We start from the raw sequence: 22728 nt of genomic DNA on the forward strand, positions 1-22728 counted from the left end.
ATCACTCTGTAAATTTTCATTTTTATGCAGATGATACACAGTTGTATTTATCGATGAAGCCAGAAGAAACTAATCAATTAACTAAACTTCATAATTGCCTAAAATACATAAAAACCTAGATGAGCACCAGTTTCCTTATGTTAAATTCAGACAAAACTGAAGTTATTGTTCTTGGCCCCAAACAACTCAGAGACTCTTTATCTGATGACATAGTTTCTCTAGATGGCATTGCTTTGGCCTCTAGCGCTACCGTAAGAAACCTCGGAGAATATTTGATCAAGATTTGTCTTTTAATTTTCATTTAAAACAAACCTCACAGACTGCATTTTTTCATCTGCGTAATATTGCGAAAATTAGGCCTACCCTGACCCGAAAAGATGCAGAAAAATTGGTCCACGCTTTTGTTAGGTCAAGGCTGGATTACTGTAACTCCCTGTTATCAGGTAGCTCTAGCAAGTCTTTAAAAACTCTCCAGCTAATGTTCGGATCTTTTTAAATTTTAGAAATCCGAAAAGGCTCGACAGGCAGCACACAAAGTTATAACTTGTGTTTTTCTTTTTGTCTTCTTTATTTTGATAACAAAAATGACCACAGGTCATAAACCTGAAACAACAAGAAACAGATGCAAAATGTTACATGTAAAACTGTGATTGCTGAACAGCTGTTTCCACTTTTCTACCTGCATATTATTTACATAAGTATCAATGTCAACACACAACACAGAAGACCCAAAGCAACCACATTGACTACATCTCCCAGAAAGCCCAGCGCTCTGGGAGCATGCGCGAAGCAGTCTCTAGACGGCAGCGCGGACATGTCGAGACACGGCCTGTGTTTACCAACTGCACGTGCCGCCGACAAGTTACAAGAGCCACGAAACACAATACAATGCTCTGCAACAGACCACGGAGTCAAAGTTGCCGTTCACCATACCATCGTCCGCATTAACTCACCGAGCGCTCAACCACCGGCATGTCCCAGCCAACCCCGACCACCGAGAATGCTCCCGGGAGTTAGCCGAGTGCTAGCCGAGAGTGCTGCGCTACACTCACGCCGGAGGCTGAACGCCTATCACGCTTATAAACCACACATTATGAGCCACCTACGGCATGTTGGGATAGCGTGGTGAACGTCAACACGACCATTTATTCATGATATAACCATCATTAGCAGGCTGTTTGAAGTTAGCAGTTGTAACTCTACTTATTAACGGGCTGTGTGCTCCTGCCGAAGGCTTGAATACAATGAGCCGTCACCGTGAAAATAAGAATATTTATGTACGCACTCACGATTAACCCCTTAAAGGGTCTCAGGTGTACAACACAAGTAAATGAATGTTTTAACCAAACAATATAAAGGGCAGGTATCTCTGTTAAAGGAGGAGAGTGGTTGCAGCAGCTCAATAAGTTATGTACATTTTTTATCAGTACACATAAACTTAGTCCCAATAATTTCACCAAGGGACCAAAAGTCTTGACACCTCCCACTTGGCCGACTGATCAAAGATCCAAGGAGGCCACAATTAACACAACAGTCACTTGAGTCTTTCAGTGGGAATCTCAAACTTAAAGTCCTGTCTTTACAGGTATCCAAAATGGAAACTAAAGTGGTTTTCGAATGAAAGTGTCCTTCAAGGTTAAGTGTTCTTCTAAAAGTCCAAATGCTTCCATGATTTAGAACAACATGAGAACAAAGGCTACCTAAGGAGGTAGGCTCCACCACCTTTCCTCCTACTGAGTGTAGGTTTGCCCTCTAATCACTCAGTTGCCTCCCAGGGTTACCTGCTAACTAAAGCAAACAGAGTCTCTTAGGTACCCTTGGCAAGGACTTGTTTTTTACTTCTGTTGGTCCTCAACTGGAATCAAGACCACCAACCTCCGCACATCCCTGCGTAGGACGATGGTCGTGGGCAAGGCAGAGTTTTTTCTCTGGGCCCTGGACACAAGAGGGGCAGGAAGACCCATGCAGGTTGTCATGTCCGCGTCCCTGACCACCCCCTTCTTGTCAGGATACATAGCGACCGGAACTGTCCTCTCAGAGCATTTTGGTCTGCTATCCAGACCACATCTCCAATTTCGACGCTCCTCTCTGCCCGGTGCCACTTGTGCCGGATGAACAAGTTTGGGCCCGCCAGCTCACTCCACTTTGACCAGAACCTGTCCACTCCAGCCTGGACAGCCCTCAGCCTGCGCCAAGGGTGGGTTTCCACTTCGATTCCTTGCATGTCTCCTCCCTGTCCGGTACGCCCTAGGATAAGGGAGTTAGGAGTCAAGTACTCCACTGCGTCCTCCTGCTCCTGTGCCTTGGCGTTGATGGGTCGCTCGTTGGTCAACTTAGCTGCCGAGTACAGAAGGGTCTGGAACTCCCCCCAGGTGTAGCAGCCGGTTGTTCCACCGAGGCTGTGAAGAGCTCTTTCAATGAGCTTAACCGCTGCCTCGGCTGCTCCGTTCCTGTGGGGCGCGTCCGCAGGATGGAAGTCCCACTGCCACTCAGTGCCATTCCTGGCAGCCACGTTCTCAACAGACGCCCTCTGTAAACAGGCCAGGTGTCTGTGTAACTCTCTCAGTGCAGGTCTAGCGCCCACGAAATTTGAGCCTCTGTCCGACCATAGCTTCTTCGGATGCCCCCTCAAAGCAGTGAATCGAGTGTAGGCCTGAAGAAAGCTTTCAGAAGACTGGTCATTGACGAGGTCAGCATGCACGGCTCTGGAAGCCATGCAGCAATACACTACTCCCCAGACCTTTTTCTTAGTCCTTTTCTTAACAGCGTCCCTCACCTCGAAGGGGCCGAAGAGGTCCAGTGTGGTGTACTTGAATGGGTTTGCTCTTCTGGTATGTTCCTGAGGGAGGTCGCTCATCACTTGCTGGCACAATCTGGCTCTATTCTTCCTGCAAGTGATGCATTCGTTGACCACTTTCTTGACTGTCCTCCGACCTTGCACTACCCAGGCTTTTTTTCTTGTGCGCAGCAGTGTGGCAGCAACGCCTTCATGATTCGATTCATGAGCTTCTCTTGCTAGCAAAGTCCCCAGCCACATCTGGAAAGGGATTAACGGTACAGCTGTTCCGTCTTTGTTCCAAGATTGGACTCTACCGCCACACAGCAAGAGTCCTGTGTTGTCATCCTTGGTCACAACCAGGCGGTTCAGGGTCGTGTCGTGAAATTCTGCAGCGTCTTAGGCCGCAAGGGCCTGGTCTTGGAAGGCCGTTATCCTTTCTTCCACGGACAGCTTAGAGCCCTTTGCCTCCCACTTTGCTGGACCTGAGGCTTGCTGTTTTCTATTTAGCCAGGATTCCGCAGCTCGTCGAGTCCAGGCGACGTTCCCACACAGTTTTAACAAGGTATTGAACCGCCTGGGCTTGACAACGCACACAAGATCTACACCCCAGGGTTTCCTTCTTGGCTTCTCTGCTGCTGGATTTGGATCCCAGCCTTTTGGCAGTTGCTGCAGCGCGGAACGACCATCTTCATCCGTGGAGTCTCCCGAGTCCAGGTCGACGTCAGTTCTGCTGGGGCTAGATATCTTTTGCGACTGAGCCCTGGTGACTGCAGCTGAGAAAGCTTTTCTCTTAAGCTTTTTCACATCATCAGCAACGGTGGTCACTATCTCACTGGCCATCTTCATTGGCCACTCAGCTTCCGGCCATCTTAGGAACTCAGGGCCTCTCTGCCACTCCGACTCTTCATCAAGCTCCTCAGGAGATGCTCCCCTTGTAATGATGTCTGCTATGTTGAGGTTGCCTCAACCCACCTCCAGTCTTCTATTGGTTCAGCCTTCTGGATTTCTCCGATGCGGTTCGCAAAGAAGGTCTGATAGCCATAACTATCCTTCTGGATCGCTCCCAGGATTGTTTGGCTATCTGTGAAGTGGATCCAGTGCACGACCTCGATGCGGCAGTGCTTCTCAAAGTACCTTTTCAGACGGGTTGCGAAGACAGCGCTGCATAACTCTGCCTTAATCACGTCCCCTTTTTGGTCAAGGGGAGTAAATTTGGCCTTTGACTCAACCAATCTTACGACGACCCCGTTCTGCGTCTCCCACCGGAGGTAGAGCACAGCGCCATAGGAAGCCTCACTCCCATCTGAAAACGTGACTCCCACTGGGCGGCCTATGACTCCTGGTGGCGTGAGGCTTCTCTCGAACCTGATCTGGCCAAGTCTCAAATACTCCTCGAAGAGTCTTATGGATGCCTCCCGGAGTTTTGGCGAGAGAGGGTCATCCCAGGTATCCTCTGTTGGGTTGTCTTTCCCCGCTTCTTGGTAGGATTCCCTCACGAGCATCACTCCTTTCTGCTTAGCAGGTTTGGCTAGACCAATGGGGTTGTAGAATGCAGCAATGTGACTTAGCAGCACTCGACACGTCAAGGGATTTGAAGTGTTACTTCTGACTTCATCTTCGCGCAAGTCAAGTCCCGTTCTCATTTTGCCTCGCTTTTTCGAGAAGTTGATGGAAGTCATCACGCGAAGTTTGTCGGTCTCTGGTTCATATCCGACTCCCAGTGCTTTGCTGTCTTCGTCCTGCATTTGATTGGGTAACACCAGAGTTTTGGGTGCAGACATGATTCCTCTGCTGTCACTGGAGTTGGCTGTGACTCCTGACCTCCCACTTTGGCCAGACAAGACCCATGGTTTAAGGGAGAAGCCCCCAGCCTTTAAGATCTTTTCCACTCCTTTGGTGATCCTTTCCAGTGTCTTCAGGTTGTCATGGGACGTTAAGATGTCATCCACATAGCTGTCTTCTACCAGAACCCGGCGCTCTTCAACCATGGCAGCGAACTGGGGCAGGTTTGCCGTTTCTCTCATGGCGACCTGAGCGATGCAGCCAGCAGGCTTATCGCCGATGTTGACCCTGACGACGACGAAGACTTCGATTTCTTCCTCTGGGTTGTCTCTCCAGAGGAAGCTATGAAGCTGGACTTCTTTGTCCTTCAGCCAAACGGAGTTGTACATTTTTCTTACGTCACCTAAGGCGGTGTACAACCCGCTCCTGAACTTTAGAAGGACTCCTCTAATCGCATTGAGGACGTCTGGACCCTTGTGCAGGAGATCGTTCAAACTTACCCCCAGGAACTCTTGGCTACTGTTCCGAACGATTCTCACAGGGGTAGTGGTTGAGTGAGGATTTGGCGCGACTAGATGACTGATGTACCACTTCGGTCCCTTCCAACTGTCGATTTCCTCTTTAGTGAGTTTAGCGGCAGCTCCCCTTGAGACTATCTTGTGGATTTGTTCTCTGTACGCAGCCTTCCACTCCGGCTCCCTCTCGAGACGTTTCTCCGTGTTTAAGAAGGTTGCTTCCACTGCACGTCAGTTGTCAGGCAGCGTCGCAGGGTCACCTTTCCATGGGTAAGCTGCGTCCCAGTGAGGGGTCTCGCTGTGTTTGTCTGCTTGCACATAGGTGAGGCATTCTTTGATTTTTTCTAGGTCCCTTTCTTCCCCTAGGGTCATTTCTTTGCCTCCAGGGGGACACCTACCGCATTTGCAGCCACCACATTGAGGGTCGCAGGCTGCACCGACGCTGTCCCACTTGAACCACTCGAAGACTTCCTTATTGGTAGTCGTAGTACTCCAGGTGATTGTTTCTCCATTCTCCACCTGGGCTTCGCTAAATCTTGCTGGGTCCACAAGGATCTCTCTGTATGCCCTTGAAGCTGTTCTCATTGACCTTGCAAAGTGAGTTTCAGACCTGTGCGCTGCAAGGTCTACCACTTCAAAGAGGTCAGGATGAGTTCCGCCCACAGTCTTACCCAGGGGACCATCCCAGAGGACGAGGTCTCCGTCCACTTTGATTGGCTGTGGGACCAGGCGACCTTCCCTGTGACTAATTAGCAGGTCAATCTTCTCGGGGCGGACCAAATTCTTGGCTGCAACATCAGGGAAAAACTTCTGTAGTTGCTGCGATGTGACTGCCTGGTTCACCTACCTTTGCGATGTTTTCCAAGCTGTAACAGAGGAGTTTATGCTCTGTTTCTGTACCCTTGGAGGTCTTTACTCTCAGCCTCAGGGTATACCTTCTGGTAGCAACCGTCTTCTTGAGAGGTTTTTTGAGCGTTCCCTGATGTGGCTTTGGTGAATGCCTTCTTTTCCTTCACCCTCTCAGGTTTGTCCGCTGGGCTGGGCTGCAGCTGATCTAACTCCTCGAGAATGTCCTCCTGCTTTTTGAGGTATTGCAGTAGACAATCAAAGTGGTTGCGCGATGTAAAGCCGCTTGCGGGGTCATTCTTATGCGTTAGCCACTTTTCTTTTAGGGAGTCAGGAAGCTTACTCTCAATTGACTGTGCCACTACCCGATTTTTCACAGCATCTTCCACCCCCAGGACTTGGAGATCATGAAGTGCTCTCTCCACAGCCTGAATCAGTTCAATTGTCTTTCTAGGGTGGTTTCCCTTTACAGGGGGAAGGCCTTGCACTTCTTTTGAGATTAGCAGCACTATCTTTGGCTTGTTTCCGTACTTATTGTCCAGGAGCCTGAACACGTCATCCGCGGTCCCGCAGCTGGACAACACGAAGTCCCTCTTGACTTTGTCGTCTAGGCTGCCCAGAAGGTGGAATTTCCTCACATTCTCCAATCCGTGTGGGTTTCCCAGCCGCTGCAGGTCTTCCCATTCAGCTTTCCAACGGTAGTAATCCCTCATGTCACCGGAGAACATGGGCAGGCGTGCCCGCTCAAGACTGATCAGGGTCTTGACATTGTAAGTCCCGGGGTCCATGCCGGAAGCACTTTGCAGTGCGTTGAAAGTCCCACGTGGGGTGCTTGCGGCATTCGGAAGTACACCATAGCTGAGATTGGGGGGTATGCTAGGCAAGCTAGGCTGGACGCCGCCTAAAGGGGGTTGCGTGTTTACAGGGTTGAACGGGTCAGGGTCGGGTTGAGCACCATGAGACGCTGCTTCTCCGCCGGTCTTGCTCTGCACTCCATCTTGGTTTTGCTCTACCTCTTCATCTGGCTCCTCCTCTTCGACACCGGACAGGTCCCAGCCTTGAGTACTGCCTTGCCACACCCACTCATCCCACAGTTTCTCACGCCGTTTCTTCAGCTTCCTAATACGGTCTCTCGACTCCGTTACCCTGGGTGTAGGAATCAAGTTTATCCACTCATTCAACTCTCTGTCGAGCTCGAAGACCTCCCGTTCCAGGCTCCTATTCATCAGGTCTCATCAGCGAGGGTGGTAATTGCCTCCTCAGCGAATCTGGTCCAGAAGCTTGTTAAGACGATCTGTTGAGTTTCATCAAACTTACGGTCGCACATCGCTGTTTTCTCGTCAATGTACTCCGCCTTCTCTTTGGTCTGGCCATCGACCGCTTCTCTCAGGGCAGTGGCATACTCAAACCCAGCATCTCTGACTCTGGAGTGCTCCATTTTAAAGTTCCTCCACTCATCACTCATCTCTCATTTCACCTTCTCCCAGTGCGCTAGCCCTGGAGGTGAGATGGTTGGCTCTTTTGGTGAACGCGGTCTGGGCTGCTGAACGCTTCTGCTTAACCCTCTCCAGCTCCTCCTTTGTTGTTGCCATCTTGCTAACTTTTCTTGTGTTAACCAAAAGTGCAATCTGTTAATGCCACCTGGGCTCAAATAGTTGTTTGCCTTTAATGGGCTTTTAGACACTGTCCCTTCTTCTTGGCTTTAGCTACTTTATTCCTCGGCTAGCAGGTTAGCAGATGAGCAGACAGCATTTATGGATGAGCTGTTAGCTCACAGTCAGATTGGTTAAACAGTCTTCAGGCTTTGTCCTTGCTTCAAGGTTATCCGGCCTGCTTTTCTCCAGAGCCGGGGCCTTAGTTTATGACTGTTTGGATCTTTTAAATTTTAGCCCTCCGAAAAGGTTCGACAGGCAGCACACAAAGATATAACTCGTGTTTTTCTTTTTGTCTTCTTTATTTTTATAACAAAAATGACCACAGGTCATAAACCTGAAACAACAAGAAACAGATGCAAAATGTTACATGTAAAACTGTGATTGCTGAACAGCTGTTTCCACTTTTCTACCTGCATATTATTTACATAAGTATCAATGTCAACACACAACACAGAAGACCCAAAGCAACCACACTGACTACATCTCCCAGAAAGCCCAGCGCTCTGGGAGCATGCGTGAAGCAGTCTCTAGACAGCAGCGCGAACATGTCGAGACACAGCCTGTGTTTACCAACTGCACGTGCCGCCGACAAGTTACAAGAGCCACGAAACACAATACAATGCTCTGCAACAGACCACGGAGTCAAAGTTGCCATTCACCACACCATCGTCCGCATTAGCTCACCGAGCGCTCAACCACCGGCATGTCCCGGCCAACCCCGACCACCGAGAATGTTCCCGGGAGTTAGCCAAGTGCTAGCTGCGAGTGCTGCGCTACACTCACGCCGGAGGCTGAACACCTATCACGCTTATAAACCACACATTATGAGCCACCTACGGCACGTTGGGATAGCGTGGTGAACATCAACACGACCATTTATTCATGATATAACCATCATTAGCAGGCTGTTTGAAGTTAGCAGTTGTAACTCTACTTACTAACGGGCTGTGTGCTCCTGCCGAAGGCTTGAATACAATGAGCCGTCACCGTGAATATAAGAATATTTACGTACGCACTCACGATTAACCCCTTAAAGGGTCTCAGGCGTACAACGCAAGTAAATGAATGTTTTAACCAAACAATACAAAAGTACATTTTTTTATCAGTACACATAAACTTAGTCCCAATAATTTCACCAAGGGACCAAAAGTCTTGACAGCTAATTCAGAATGCAGCAGCACGTGTACTAACGGGAACTAAGAAACCAGATCATATTTCTCCTGTTTTAGCTTCTCTGCACTGGCTCCCTGTAAAATCCAGAATTGAATTTAAAATCCTACTGTTAACTTATAAAGCTCTAAATGGTCAGGCTCCATCATATCTTAAAGAGCTCATAGTGCAATATTATCCCACCAGAACACTGCGCTCTGAGAATGCGGGTTACTCTTGGTCCCTAAAGTCTCCAAAAGTAGATCAGGAGCCAGAGCCTTCAGCTATCAGGCTCCTCTCCTGTGGAATCATCTTCCTGTTGCGGTCCGGGAGGCAGACACCGTGTCCACATTTAAAACTAGACTTAAGACTTGCCTCTTTGATAAAGCTTATAGTTAGGGCTGGCTCAGGCTTGCCTTGTACCAGCCCCTAGTTAGGCTGACTTAGGCCTAGTCTGCCGGGGGACCCCTATAATACACCGGGCACCTTCTCTCCTTCTCTCTTTCTCTCTCTCATGTCCTGTTACTGCATCTTGCTAACTCGGCCGTACTGCATGTCACTAACTCGGCTTCTTCTCCGGAGCCTTTGTGCTCCACTGTCTCGCATGTTAACTTATATCGCAGTGGTGTCTGGATAGTGTGACGTGTGTGGTTGTGCTGCTGCCGTGGTCCTGCCAGATGCCTCCTGCTGCTGCTGTTATCAATAGTCACACTTCTACTGTTATTATACACATATGATTATTGTCACATATGTATACTATCAGATATTAATATATACTTTCAACATATTGTACCACAATAGCCAGAATTATAACTATAATATTATTACTTTCATTAATGTTGTTGTAAGCTACTGTCATTACTGTCTGTCCTGCATCTGTCTCTGTCTCTCTTTCTGTCTCATTGTGTCATACGGATTACTGTTAATTTATCATGTTGATCTGTTCTGTATCTGACATCTATTGCAACTCGGTTATATGAATATTTGTCTAATGATTTTAAATCCGTTATCAAATGGGTGGAAAATAATAAATTAGTGTTAAATGTAATTAAAGCAAAGTATATGATTATATGCACTACACAAAAGAGGAAGAAATTGAAGCCATGGCACTTAACATATGGCAGTGTTCACATCGAAGAGGCTACAGAAGTAAAGTTATTGGGGGTCAAAATACAAAACAATCTATCTTGGGCAGCTCATATTACTGATCTTTCTAAAAGAGTGATGAAAATGGCAGGAATGATTGGACGAATTGTAAAGTTTTTATCTAAAGACACTCTTAAGGTAATATGTCATAGTCTAATCTATAGTCACATTAGTTATTGCTGTGCAGTGTGGGGTAATGCAGCTCTGAGAGATATGAGGAGGCTGCAAATTACATTAAATAAGGCAGCTAGAATGGTCTTAAGATGTGGGTTTGAAAAAGCAGTAAGTGAACTTCATGCTATGATGGGATGGCCCACAGTAGTAGAGCATGTGAGACAACATTCTATTGCACTAATTTCAAAGATTCAAAAGTTTAGCAAGCCAGTGAGTATCAAGGACAAGTTGTTATTAGTGCGTGAAAAACATCAAGTCAACGTTAGAATAAGAGATAAAAATCATTATGTATTACCAAAAATAAAAACTGAAATGGGAAGGCGGACTTTCATTTTCAGAACCATTAAATTATGGAATTCATTACAATAATTACTCAGGAGTGGTTTGGCAGTTGGATTGTTGACTGTAGGATTTGTATTTGTATTTTAAATGTTGTTATTATCACAATATTATATTGCAAGTAGGTTTGCACAGTAGTGGTATTTCTGTGAATGAATATCTCATTCACATGAATATTTCATTTCATACATGCATTTGTTTGAATGAATGTGTGTATATATGTAGACATATATGGTACTCAAATTGTGCTAATGTATTTTGGCTGAGTGTGTGTGTGTCTGTGTGTGTGTGTGTGTGTGTGTGTGTGTGTGTGTGTGTGTGTGTGTGTGTGTATGTGTGTGTGCGTGAGTGAGTGAATCTATATATGTATATGATTATATGTTTAAGTGTTATGATTACTGTATGTTTAATTGTTTTTAATCTTGATGTGGACTCTTGGAAGATTAGCCAATGGCTAAAAGAGATCCAAATAAAATCAAAAATCAAATCTATTGCACATCTGTCCGTCCTGGAAGAGGGATCCCTCCTCAGTTGTTCTTCCTGAGGTTTCTACCATCTTTTTTTCCCCCATTAAAGGGTTTTTTTGGGGGGAGTTTTTCCTTATCCGCTGTGAGGGTCCTAAGGACAGAGGGATGTTGTATGCTGTAAAGCCCTGTGAGGCAAATTGTGATTTGTGATATTGGGCTTCATAAATTTGATTATTTGATTGATTGATTGATTGATTGATTGATTGATTGATTGATTGATTGATTGATTGATTATTTGATTGATTGATTGATTGATTGAAAAGGAGGTTTGTCAAAGATACTTCATTTCATGCTGACTACATCACATTCATGAAGGACATCATCCGTAAAGGCTATGCGGAGAAGATCCCGGCTGAGGATCTGGAATGCAATATATACCACATCATGGTGTACACCACCCGAGAAAGAGTAAAATTAGGGTCGTATTTGACTGTGGAGCTACGTTCTGGGGAACATCACTAAATGCGCAGCTGCTGCAGGGACCTGATCTCACCAGCACACCGGTTGGATCCTTTCCACTGTCAGTTCAATCTATGACCTGTTGGGCATCTTGGCACCTGTGGTCCTATCCGCCAAAAAGATTCTCCAAGACCTGTGCAGAAAGAAACTTGGTTGGGACAAGGATGTACCGGACTCTACTGCATAAGATTTTGGGGAAGTAACATCTGCTTAGCTACACCACTTTGCAGATGCGAGTAAAAGCGGTTTCGGAATAGTGTTCCCGTTACTGCATAACATCCACGGACAGGTACACTGTGCTTTCATAATGGGGAAAGCCAGAGTAGCCCCACTGAAACCAGTCACTATCCCTTGGATGGAGTTAACGGCTGCCATGGTTGCTGGTCTTATGGAAAAAATGTGGAGAAAGGAGCTTCAAATGCAGTTTCAGGACTCAATTTTTTGGACAGATAGTACTTCTGTACTGAAGTACATCGGAAATGAAACTTCAAGGTTTCGAACCTTTGTGGCCAACAGGGTTTCAAAGATACTCAGCGTATCAAATCCATCTCAGTGGAGATACGTCAACACCACAAGTAACCCTGGTGATTTGGCTTCCAGGGGAGCCAAGGTGGAACTGCTTCTGAGAGAAGACACCTGGGTGTTTGGACCTCAGTTTCTCCTTGGGCCTGAAGAGAAATGGCCAGTGAACCCTGATGGCCCTGAGAGAATGTCCCCGGATGACCCTGAGGTCAAAGTGAGTTTGATGATGAATGCTGTTCAGCCTGAAGAGGAGGTGGATGCAGTGACCCACTTGATCAGTCATTTCTCTTCTTGGGTCTGTCTGAAGAGGATGGTTGGTTGGATCCTCAAGTTTAAGAGCCTGCTACTGGGTCTCAGCCAGAAAAGGAAGCAGTTGAGTGTGTCTCTTGCTCAGTCTGGCTTGGATAAGGACCAACAGGAAAAGGAGATGAAAAGGGGGATGCAGAGTATCAAGGCTAAGGTTGACAATTCAATTCAATTTTATTTATAAAGCCCAATATCACAAATCACAATTTGCCTCACAGGGCTTTACAGCATACGACATCCCTCTGTGCTTAGGACCCTCACAGCGGATAAGGATGGTTCTCTTCTCGGATAAGTGGTTCTCTTTCAGTTGAGGACCTCAGAAAGGCTGAGATGGAGATTATCTGCTTTTGTCAAAGGAAGAGGTTTCCAAATGAATTCAACAGCCTGCAAAAGAGAGAAAGCGTGAATAGATCCAGTCACATCTACAAGCTCAGTCCAGTACTTAAAGATGGTGTTCTGAGAATTGGAGGATGACTGAGTAGAGCCACTATGCCCGAGGAATCGAAACATCTGGCCATTCTAGTGAAAGACCTTCATATTTCTGACATTATCCTTCAGCACATCCATGTAGAGGTGGGACATGGTGGTTGCAACCACATGTTATCGAGCATCCGTCAGAAATATTGGATCCCTTGTGCAAGTGTGGCCATTAGGAAAATCCTGTCCAAGTGTATTGTCTGTCGACGACTGCATGCAGCTCCTGGGCAACAGCTGATGGCAGATATGCCTTGGGACAGAGTTTCTCCAGATGACCCTCCCTTCACTCGTGTTGGCGTAGATTATTTTGGACCCTTTGAAGTTAAGCGAGGAAGAAGTACAGTGAAGAAGTATGGAGTACTCTTCACATGTTTATCAATAAGGGCCGTCCACATTGAAATAGCATCATCATTGGACACAGATTCCTTTATCAATGCTCTGACATTTTACAGCAAGACATGGACAGATATTTGAATTAAGATTGGATAATGGAACCAACTTTGTTGGAGCAGAGCATGAATTGTGGAAGGCGATGGAAGATTGGAATCTTGCTCAAATCAATGACATCCTCCTTCAAAAGGGGATTAAGTGGACTTTCAACCCCCCCACTGGATCACATCATGGAGGAGTATGGGAAAGGTTGTTAAGATTTGTGAGGAAAGTCCTTAAATCCATCTTGAAGGTGCAGAACCTTGAAGAGGAAGGCCTTCACACATCTCTTTGCGAGACAGAAGCTATCATCAATAGCCATCCTATTATCAGAGCATCTACTGACCCCAATGACCTGGAGGCAGTAACTCCTAACCATCTTTTGCTACTCAAGACAAAGCCATCGTTGCCACCAGGTCAGCTCCAAAAGGAGGATATATACGCTTGTCGTAAATGGAAACAAGTTCAGTACATGGCTGACTTGTTTTGGATAAGGTGGGTCAAGGAATACTTACCTCTACTGCAGGAACGTCAGAAATGGTCTACTGTAAAGCGGGACCACCTTCCTGGAGATATTGTTATAATAGTTGATGACTCAGGACCTCGAAACTCATGGCTCACAGGAAGGATTGTACAAACTATCCCAGACAGAAGAGGACTTGTGCATCAGGTACGAATCAAGACCAAGACCAGCTGTCTGGAAAGGCCAATCACCAAGATCTGCCTTCTGCAGGAGGCAGAGGGACCCTGAGGACATCCAGCTGACCTTCAGGCTTCATAGACTTCGACTTTGACACTATCACTCAGGCCTTGACTAACTTTTTTTTTTTACTTGACTGGCAGAGCGATAGTGAGGATCCCTCCTTACTAGGCTAAAGATGCTTTTGGGTTTGGCCTTAAAAAGAAAAGGACACCTACAACGGGAATGAACCTTATCTTTGAATTTTTCTTTTCTGTGTTTGTCTCCTACATGATGTGTAAATTTATAATTATGTTGAATTTCACATATTTTAGCTAGTACTCTAGAAATGGAATTTTTGGGATGGTAGTTCTTCCGGTTGTAGAGAACTGTAAAATTGTTGTTGTGACTACCACGGTAGATCAGCTGCCTCTCAATTCATCTGATTGGACAATGGGAAAAAAGATAATGAAAAAGAGATGATGTGCAGCGTTTTCCGCTTTGAGTTGAAGTTTTCTCAGCCTTAGGAGTTCAGAGCTCTCTGCAAAAAGCTTAATTATCATAAAAAACAATAACAAAAAGCGGATTTTAGCTGCTAAAATGCTTTCTGTGTGATCGCACCCTAAGTAGTTTGTGAGAAGAAAGGGTTGTCGCGAGAAGGGTGTTGTGGATAAGGAAGGGTGAGGCAGAGATAGCAGATATTAACTCATATCCTCCACCCTCCAACCAAGTGATGCAGCTTATTAACATCAGAGCTCCAGGTTTATTTTGGCAGATTATGTGAAAATTTGCCTTTTGTAATATGTTTGTCAAGTTCTTAAATGTTTTCCATACAATATCCCCACTTGAAAGGGAGAGAGGCATCTACCAGAGGTCTTAACTGGATTTCACTCAATGACCAGGCCGCTTTTCCTTTTCCTTCTTTTATTTTTCAGGTGCAAGCAGATTATGCCATTTGTCATGTGTAGGTGAAAAACCTTTCAATAAAAGAAACACAAACCAGAGAAAAAGTTTAAAGTCTGTACACAATGCAAATGCTATTGCAAATCACCAACAGAAAATCAGTATACAAAATACCAAAAACTAAACACTTAAATATTGTGAAACCCAATCATATTTACATTAAATTACAAATCAAGTGCAAATAAAGTTACCCACTGCTGTAAATGGTTTTAGCATAGTTTCAGGTAAGGTATTTCACTACTTTTTAAATATTTATTGTTGTTTTAAATGTATATTTTAACTTAAATTTAATTTAACTTAAATTGTCTCAATTTCTGTATTTTACCATTAAATGTATTTTAACATGAATTACTTCTTAAACTTAATTACAGATTTTTACAGGCTTTTTAATCTTAATTTTTTAAAGGGTTTTAACATTAAATTTTATGGTCAAATAAAGTGAAACTACAAAATTACACTTTCACAAATTACACAAAATGCTTACAAAAGTATGTATGAGTATAAAGGCTTGAATTGAATCTGTAAATATGAAATGTTTCAAATCATGTTATATTCAAATTGCTCTCCCAATCTACTAATTACTTCTGTGACACACCCAATACAATCAACATTCATTGCATAATTCACTAAATGTCAAAGTGAAATACTTTAAGATGTGCTCAACACATACCAATTTAAATTTACAATTTACACATTACATTTTCAACATATTTCAAAAGTCAGGAGATTAACAAGCAATCAGCGCACACAGACAATCAGTTACCAAGCCACGTATTACTGGGCGTCCGACCCATCGACATATATACATAGATGCCGCATTGACTGCCGCTGCCTATTGGAGCCGACGTCCTAGCCGGCCGCCATCTTGGATGGGTCTCACTTCGCCTCCACAGTGCATTCACTTCTATTGAGGAAGGAGCTGTATGCACAAGTAAAATAGAATAACTCACTGAATTTCCAACTGATTTTCACGCGGTTTGGTTTGTTACAAACGGCACACATGTAGTTATGATACAGGATGCTTTCGTACACTAAAAATGCGGGATTTCATGCTTTAATACTTTCTGCAGATAGCGAGAGCATGTTATTTAGGTCACAACACAGATCTTTTATTCACCTCAACCCCAGAGTGGGATATATATATATATATATATATATATATATATATATGTATAGGTAGGCTACAGCTGGTGATTTCCAGACCAAAAAGTGTTCAAAACACACCAAAACACACACAAAACCGCCAAAAATGTTATTACTGCTTGTCATAAGAAAACACAATGCGCTCACATTTAAGGTCCTCTTCGCACAAAACACTCATTCAGTGCACTATACACACACTTTAACAGGGCAGATCTAAATGATATTAGCCTAAATATTTAAGATGATTACTTATGTATGCAATGATTTATTGATATTAAATTATTATTTAGATTTTACTCCAGACAGACGTGTGTGTGTGTAAGGTAAGTTGCAGATGTGTGGAAATGGGAATAATTGTGAGTTTTGAACACTCTTTGGTCTGGAAATCATCAGCTGTACCTGGTGAGTGACATCGAAATGGCTGCTGTGAATATGGATATTGGCCAAACTGATAAATCCAGGTGTGCCTTACACTACAGCAGTCACATCAACAATGATCAGGCTTTAACTCTGGCACAAAGCATCAAATGGCAACAAATATGTTTAGTAGTGAACACGGTCCCTTTACAAATAATAGTAATAAGGAGCCTGTTACCGTTACCTCAATCCGTTGCTTTGCATCCTCCGACAGATAGTCTGTTGGCCTATGCCGAACAGCTCTGCTATTCCCTTCACTTTGGCTACTGACATCACTCTCCTGCGCCGCTCAGATTGCCAAATCGTTTTCGAATTATGGGCACTATTTTGCGGGGCAGACCATGAAAATGAAATAGCAATGTCCTCTTTGTTTTCTTTTTGATTATGGCATAAAATGTGCAGTCTTGAAGAAGAAAATGAAAATGCAAATACGTTGATTGATTATTAATTTTATTTATGAGTCAAATAATGCAGCCATATTCATAAAATGAAAAATCATTTCTGCAAATGCATTTTAATTTTCAAATTTTACATTTCAAATTGAATTTTGGTATCTATTTGCTGGGGCATATTTTGAAAATTAAATTTCAAATGTCTTTTTCTTTTTCATTTTAATTAAGTGAAAAAATGAGCAGTCTTGAAGAAGAAAATTAAAATGTAAATAGGATGATTGATGATTAATTTTATTTATGAGTCAAATAATGCAGCCACATTCTTAAAATGAAAAAGCATTTCTGCAAATGCATTTTAATTTAAATATTGGTCACGATTCTCTTCCATACCCCAGGATCTTGAGAGACTCCTTGGAAACTACGTAAATGGTCCATTTTGCCTGTTTTGTAAAGTAATGTAATATCTTGTGCCCTCTTCGCCTGATATATCCCCCCAAACCCAACTTTTGTTACACAATTCACAAAATTCACTCTGTGCCTTCTCTTCTCTTTTTTTCACTTTTATTTTTCTTTATTATTATTGTTATTATTATTATTATAACTTTTTTTTCCTTTCCTTTCTTTGTTTAAAAAAAAAAAAAAGAAAAAAGAAAAATATTGTATTGGTAACCTCTGTTATGTTATGTCATGTGAATTTCGCCCATTGTAACCTTTTGCCAATAACAATCTAAATTTAAAAAAAAAAAAGGATTTGTTTCTGGTGCGTGTGTGTGTGTGTGTGTGTAATATTTGTGCGGATGTTGGGAGGATCTTGAGAAGTGGGGACCTGTAACTATGTCATTCATATCAACATAATTTTGTGGCAAATACCATATTCCTCTTTTGAAGAACTTTTTTATCCTGTCTTGATATTCAGAGCATGTTCTCAGCTGCCATCTCCAGTCACTTTGGGCCTAACGAGACATCACTGGACTGGAGAGCGAAGAGTCAGGAGAGGGCTGACCATGTGATGACTGCTGCCCAGTGGATTAATGAACATCTGAACAACATGCTGAAGGGCCAAAACCCCTGTGATCAATCTGACGTCGACCATATTCTCAGGTAGTGTTCAAATGTTTTTCAAGTTACTATTTGAGGTATATGTCTCTGGAGGGGTAAGAAGAGATTTTGGTGCTGTTTTTTGTAATAATCATTGTTGTTTCATATTTGTCCACACTTTGTATAAAATATTTTTTTCATGTTGGCTACTATGTGGTATGTTGTCTTATATTCAATTGTGGTGGTCAGTCTGCTTCCAAAAATTACTAGCCTTAAATTATTCAGTTACAGTGGAACATTTTGGTGTACTTTGTAATAAATGGTGCTGGAAAAGCTTTTATAATGTGAGAGTAAATTCTGGGAAAAGCAAAATATTTGCAATTTTTCATTTATATAAAAATGTCTTATTCATTGCATCTGTTGGTGGGGCTGTTTAATGAGTTAGCTTTGCAGTACAGAAAAAAAACATGCATACAGTACTTCCCTGGTTCTCAGACTCTTCCTGAGCAGACTGTATTTTAAAATACATTACCCTTGGTGTGTAAAAATACATAAGAAATGTTGGAAGTCTGAAATTCATTAAGTTAACAACTCTAACTGATAGTTATTCACAGTAGTCTTGAGTTCAGTCATCTTAATCAAAAACTACAAGCTAAACAAACAAACAAGAATAAATATGTAGTGCTTTGTTTTTGTGCATTAGGATCCAGTGGGGTTGCATATAGTTAGCTATGCATTGACCTCCTGGAATGGGGTCATGCCAGGGTTAATGCTTTGCATTTGTTTGTCATTGTATTGTAGCCTATCATATCATCATGATGCACTAAGCCCCTCTCATGGTTTGCTTCTGAATTATGTCTCATGATCCAATAGAAAAGCTTAATGAGTTACGAGGCATCAGTACAGGGGCTGGGGTGAACAATGCCATATTTGTGTTGCCCTGCCTGTCTTGTAATGGATTCACATTTTGAACTACATGCAGTGGAAATATTTCAGAAATAACAAATATATAATGTCTTATATTAGTTGTAGTTCATTAGTTTGGCTAGATTGATAAAGTACTTTATTTATCCCAATGGAAAATGCAGTTTTAGACTAAAATATACTGTTTCTGCTATGTTATACTCAGTCTGCATCCTTAAAGGAACACTATGCAGGATTTTCCTAAAAACCATGTATGGGGCATTCTACCGAATGTGTGCAAAGTTAGGCTGGAAATATTTTGAAATTTTGTATGTTTTATTTCCAAAACTTTGTCCCTATATATATTGTACCATGTAAAGGTCACATATCTAGTAAAATGACAAAATAAAGTAAAATTTTTATACTGTATTTTCAGGCTGTTTTGGAATGTTTTTCCTCTCCCAAAATTTGTCACTACCGAAACATATAGTATTAAAAAAATATATCAACCTGTTATGCTTGTTCCTTCCCTTGTCTAAAGATTTAAATTTTTACAAATTTTGACTGAAGGTTTTCACACTTAAATCTATAAAAATTAATATTTTAACAAATTTTGAAGTTCAAATTATAGAATTCTTCAAAATCTAAATGCAGTCTTTCTTTGTAAAATGCATAACACTGATCAGATTGATTTCAGAGTTAATAATTGATGAAACAGAACATAAATGTAACCGATTAGCATCATAATACTTTAGTTGATAACTCAATATACTTTATTTTTTACAAAACACCCAGTGTTTTGGTAGTGACTGCACTGTTTCGGTAGTGACTGTCCTGTTTCGGTAGTGACCATTATTCTGTTTTTAAGGTTGCATCATATTTCCTCAAATGTATGCATTATGGTGGGAATTACAAATTCAAAGACAAATATTTTGTGGTCAATAAAACAATTTAATTTTTGAGAGAGCAGAGCAGAGCAGAGCAGAGCAGAGCAGAGTAGAGTAGAGTAGAGTAGAGTGGAGCAGAGTATAGTAGAAAAGAGCAAAGTAGAGCAGACTAGAGCAGAATAGAGGAGAACAGAGTAGAGCAGAGAAGAGCAAAGTAGAGTAGAGTAGAGCAGAATAGAGTAGAGCAGAATATAGTAGAGTAGAGCAAAGTAGAGCAGGGTAGAGCAGAATATAGTAGACACGAGTAGAGTATAGAGTAGAGCAGAGCAGAGTAGAGTAGACCAGAGTAGAGCAGAGTAGGGTAGAGAAGAGTAGATTATAGAGTAGACCAGAGTAGAGTAGAGCAGATTATAGAGTAGAGCAGAGCAGAATAGAGTAGAGCAGAGCATAGTAGAGTAGAGCAGAGTAGAGAAGAGTATAGTAGAGCAGAGTATAGTAGAGTAAAGCAAAGTAGAGCAGAGTAAGGCAGAGCAGAGTATAGTAGAGTAGAGCAGAGTAAAGGAGAGCAGAGTATATCAGAGTAGAGCAGAGTAGAGCAAAGTAGAGCAGAGTAGAACAGAGCAGAGTAGAGCAGAACAGAGCAGAATAAAGTAGAGCAGAGTAGAGTAGAGCAGAGCAGAGTAGGACAAAGTAGAGCAGAACAGAGCAGAGTAGAGAAGAACAGAGCAGAGTAGAGCAGAATAGAGTATAGAGTAGAGAAGAGTAGAGTAGATTATAGAGTAGACCAGAGTAGAGTAGAGTAGAGCAGAGTAAAGCAGAGTAGAGTAGAGCAGAGCAGAGTAAAGCAGAGTAGAGTAGAACAGAGCAGAGTAGAACAAAGTAGAGCAGAATAGAGCATAGTAGAGAAGAACAGAGCAGACTAGAGCAGAATAGAGTAGAACAGAGTAGAGCAGAGAAGAGCAAAGTAGAGTAGAGTAGAGCAGAGTATAGTAGAGCAGAGTAGAGCAGAATATAGTAGAGTAGAGCAAAGTAGAGCAGAGTAGAGCAGAATATAGTAGAGTAGAGCAAAGCAGAGCAGAGTAGAACAGAGCAGAGCAGAATAGAGTAGACAAGAGTAGAGTATAGAGTAGAGCAGAGCAGAGTAGAGTAGACCAGAGTAGAGTAGGGTAGAGAAGAGTAGATTATAGAGTAGACCAGAGCAGAGTAGAGTAGACCAGAGTAGAGTAGAGTAGAGTAGGGTAGAGAAGAGTAAATTATAGAGTAGACCAGAGTAGAGTAGAGTAGAGTAGAGTAGAGTAGAGCAGATTATAGAGTAGAGCAGAGCATAGTAGAGTAGAGCAGAGCAGAATAGAGTAGAGCAGAACATAGTAGAGTAGAGCAGAGTAGAGAAGAGTATAGTAGAGCAGAGTATAATAGAGTAGAGCAAAGTAGAGCAGAGTAGAACAGAACAGAGTAGAGCAGAACAGAGCAGAATAGAGTAGAGCAGAGCAGAGTAGAACAAAGTAGAGCAGAATAGAGCAGAGTAGAGAAGAACAGAGCAGAGTAGTGCAGAATACAGTACAGAGTAGAGTAGAGTAGAGTAGAGTAGAATAGAGCAGAGTAAAGCAGATTATAGACTATAGCAGAGCAGAGCATAGTAGAGTAGAGCAAAGCAGAGCAGAATAGAGTATAGAGTAGAGTAGAGTAGAGTAGATTATAGAGTAGACCAGAGTAGAGTAGACCAGAGTAGAGTAGAGTAGAGTAGAGCAGAGTAAAGCAAAGTATAGACTATAGCAGAGCAGAGCATAGTAGAGTAGAGCAAAGCAGAGCAGAATAGAGTAGAGCACAGTAGAGTAGAGCAAAGCAGAGCAGAATAGAGTAGAGCATAGTAGAGTAGAGAAGAGTATAGTAGAGCAGATTAGAGCAGAGTATAGTAGAGTAGAGCAGAGTAGTGCAAAGCAGAGCAGAGTAGAACAGAGCAAGACTTTGGACCACAAAATTATGGGGTTTAACAACTGACTGTTCCATTTTGTCACTACCGAAATGATCGTGTCACTACCGAAACTTTACCAAACGTGTCGGTAGTGACTGTTTCGGTAGTGACAATCCTAGCTATTTTTCAGGATAACTAAAGAATGCTAGCAGTCACATGGCTAACAAGCCCATGTTTGAAGAGTTGTTCACACAGAAAAACATAATATTTTGCATAAGCCCCCCAAATTTTTACATAATTGAAGAGATCATGTGTTCGGTAGTGACAGTTTTTAAAAGTTACACACTGATTTTCAGACTTTGGAAGACATTTATTTAAAAAATGATGGGAGTCAGAGACTTACCATGCAGCCATCTGGGACAGGGGTGCAGTTCTACCTCCCTTCTCAGAAATTCAGGGGTGTGGCTAAAATCCAGACAAAACCAGTGCATTAAAACTCGTGTTTCGGTAGTGACATGAAAACAAGGGACACTATTTTTTTTAGCATAGTTTCTTAATTTAAAAATTAATCCCACAATACATCTAAATCTCTCAACTTCTGTTTAAAGGCGCTGTATGTAAGAATGTGGCCAAAACGGTTACTGCACTCAAACTCAAAATACTGCCGCAAGTCGTGTCCGCACCCCCTCCCCTACAGATTCGAGGTTGCTGGACAGCGGCACGCTGGTGACTGATTTGTTTGCCCACTGGCGGCTGCTGTGGCAGGGCTGCGTCGCCGCGTCCTGGATCTTCGGTTTTCCAGCGGACCATTCGAGCAAGTCCGGCTTCTCTACTGCTAACGCTGCTGCCGGGATACAGCTCATGAGGAGCCGGCTGCTAATGCTATGTACCGGGACACTGCTAATGCTGCTTGCCGTGCTGCTGTAGCTCAGTCGTAACTGTAACTGATGCTGAGACTCTACTGACTGCGTGACTGGTAGACAACGGTGGGTGGCGCAACACATGGACCGCGGAACGCATCTGAACAAGGGGGGGCCATAATTTCAAGTCACGCAGAGGGGGTGGGGGGCATATGCATTGAAACAGACAATATTACTGATGTATTAAATAACGTTGCGGAAAACAGACAATATTACTGATGTATTAAATAACGTTGCGGAGCACTTTTTTTTATTCCGACGCCACAAAGTCACATCTACAGTACACGCATGAACACAAACACATGCTTGCTCAGATTAACCCCTCTGATCCCACTCTAACATTCACACACAACAGGCCAAGCCTATTTA

General features: G+C 43.0%; 1 protein-coding gene across 1 annotated transcript in view; it reads left to right on the forward strand.

Annotated features, from left to right (window-relative positions):
• The window catches only part of eno4 (enolase 4), a 189626-nt gene that overhangs the window by 48257 nt on the left and 118641 nt on the right, over window positions 1-22728 (forward strand). The window contains exon 3 of the mRNA XM_050070837.1: window positions 17616-17800. Within this exon, the coding sequence (XP_049926794.1) occupies window positions 17616-17800 (185 nt within the window). The remainder of the gene's footprint in view (window positions 1-17615; window positions 17801-22728) is intronic.

The sequence above is a fragment of the Epinephelus moara genome, chromosome 19 (genome assembly GCF_006386435.1).
Source record: "Epinephelus moara isolate mb chromosome 19, YSFRI_EMoa_1.0, whole genome shotgun sequence".
Taxonomy (NCBI): Eukaryota; Metazoa; Chordata; class Actinopteri; order Perciformes; family Serranidae; genus Epinephelus; species Epinephelus moara.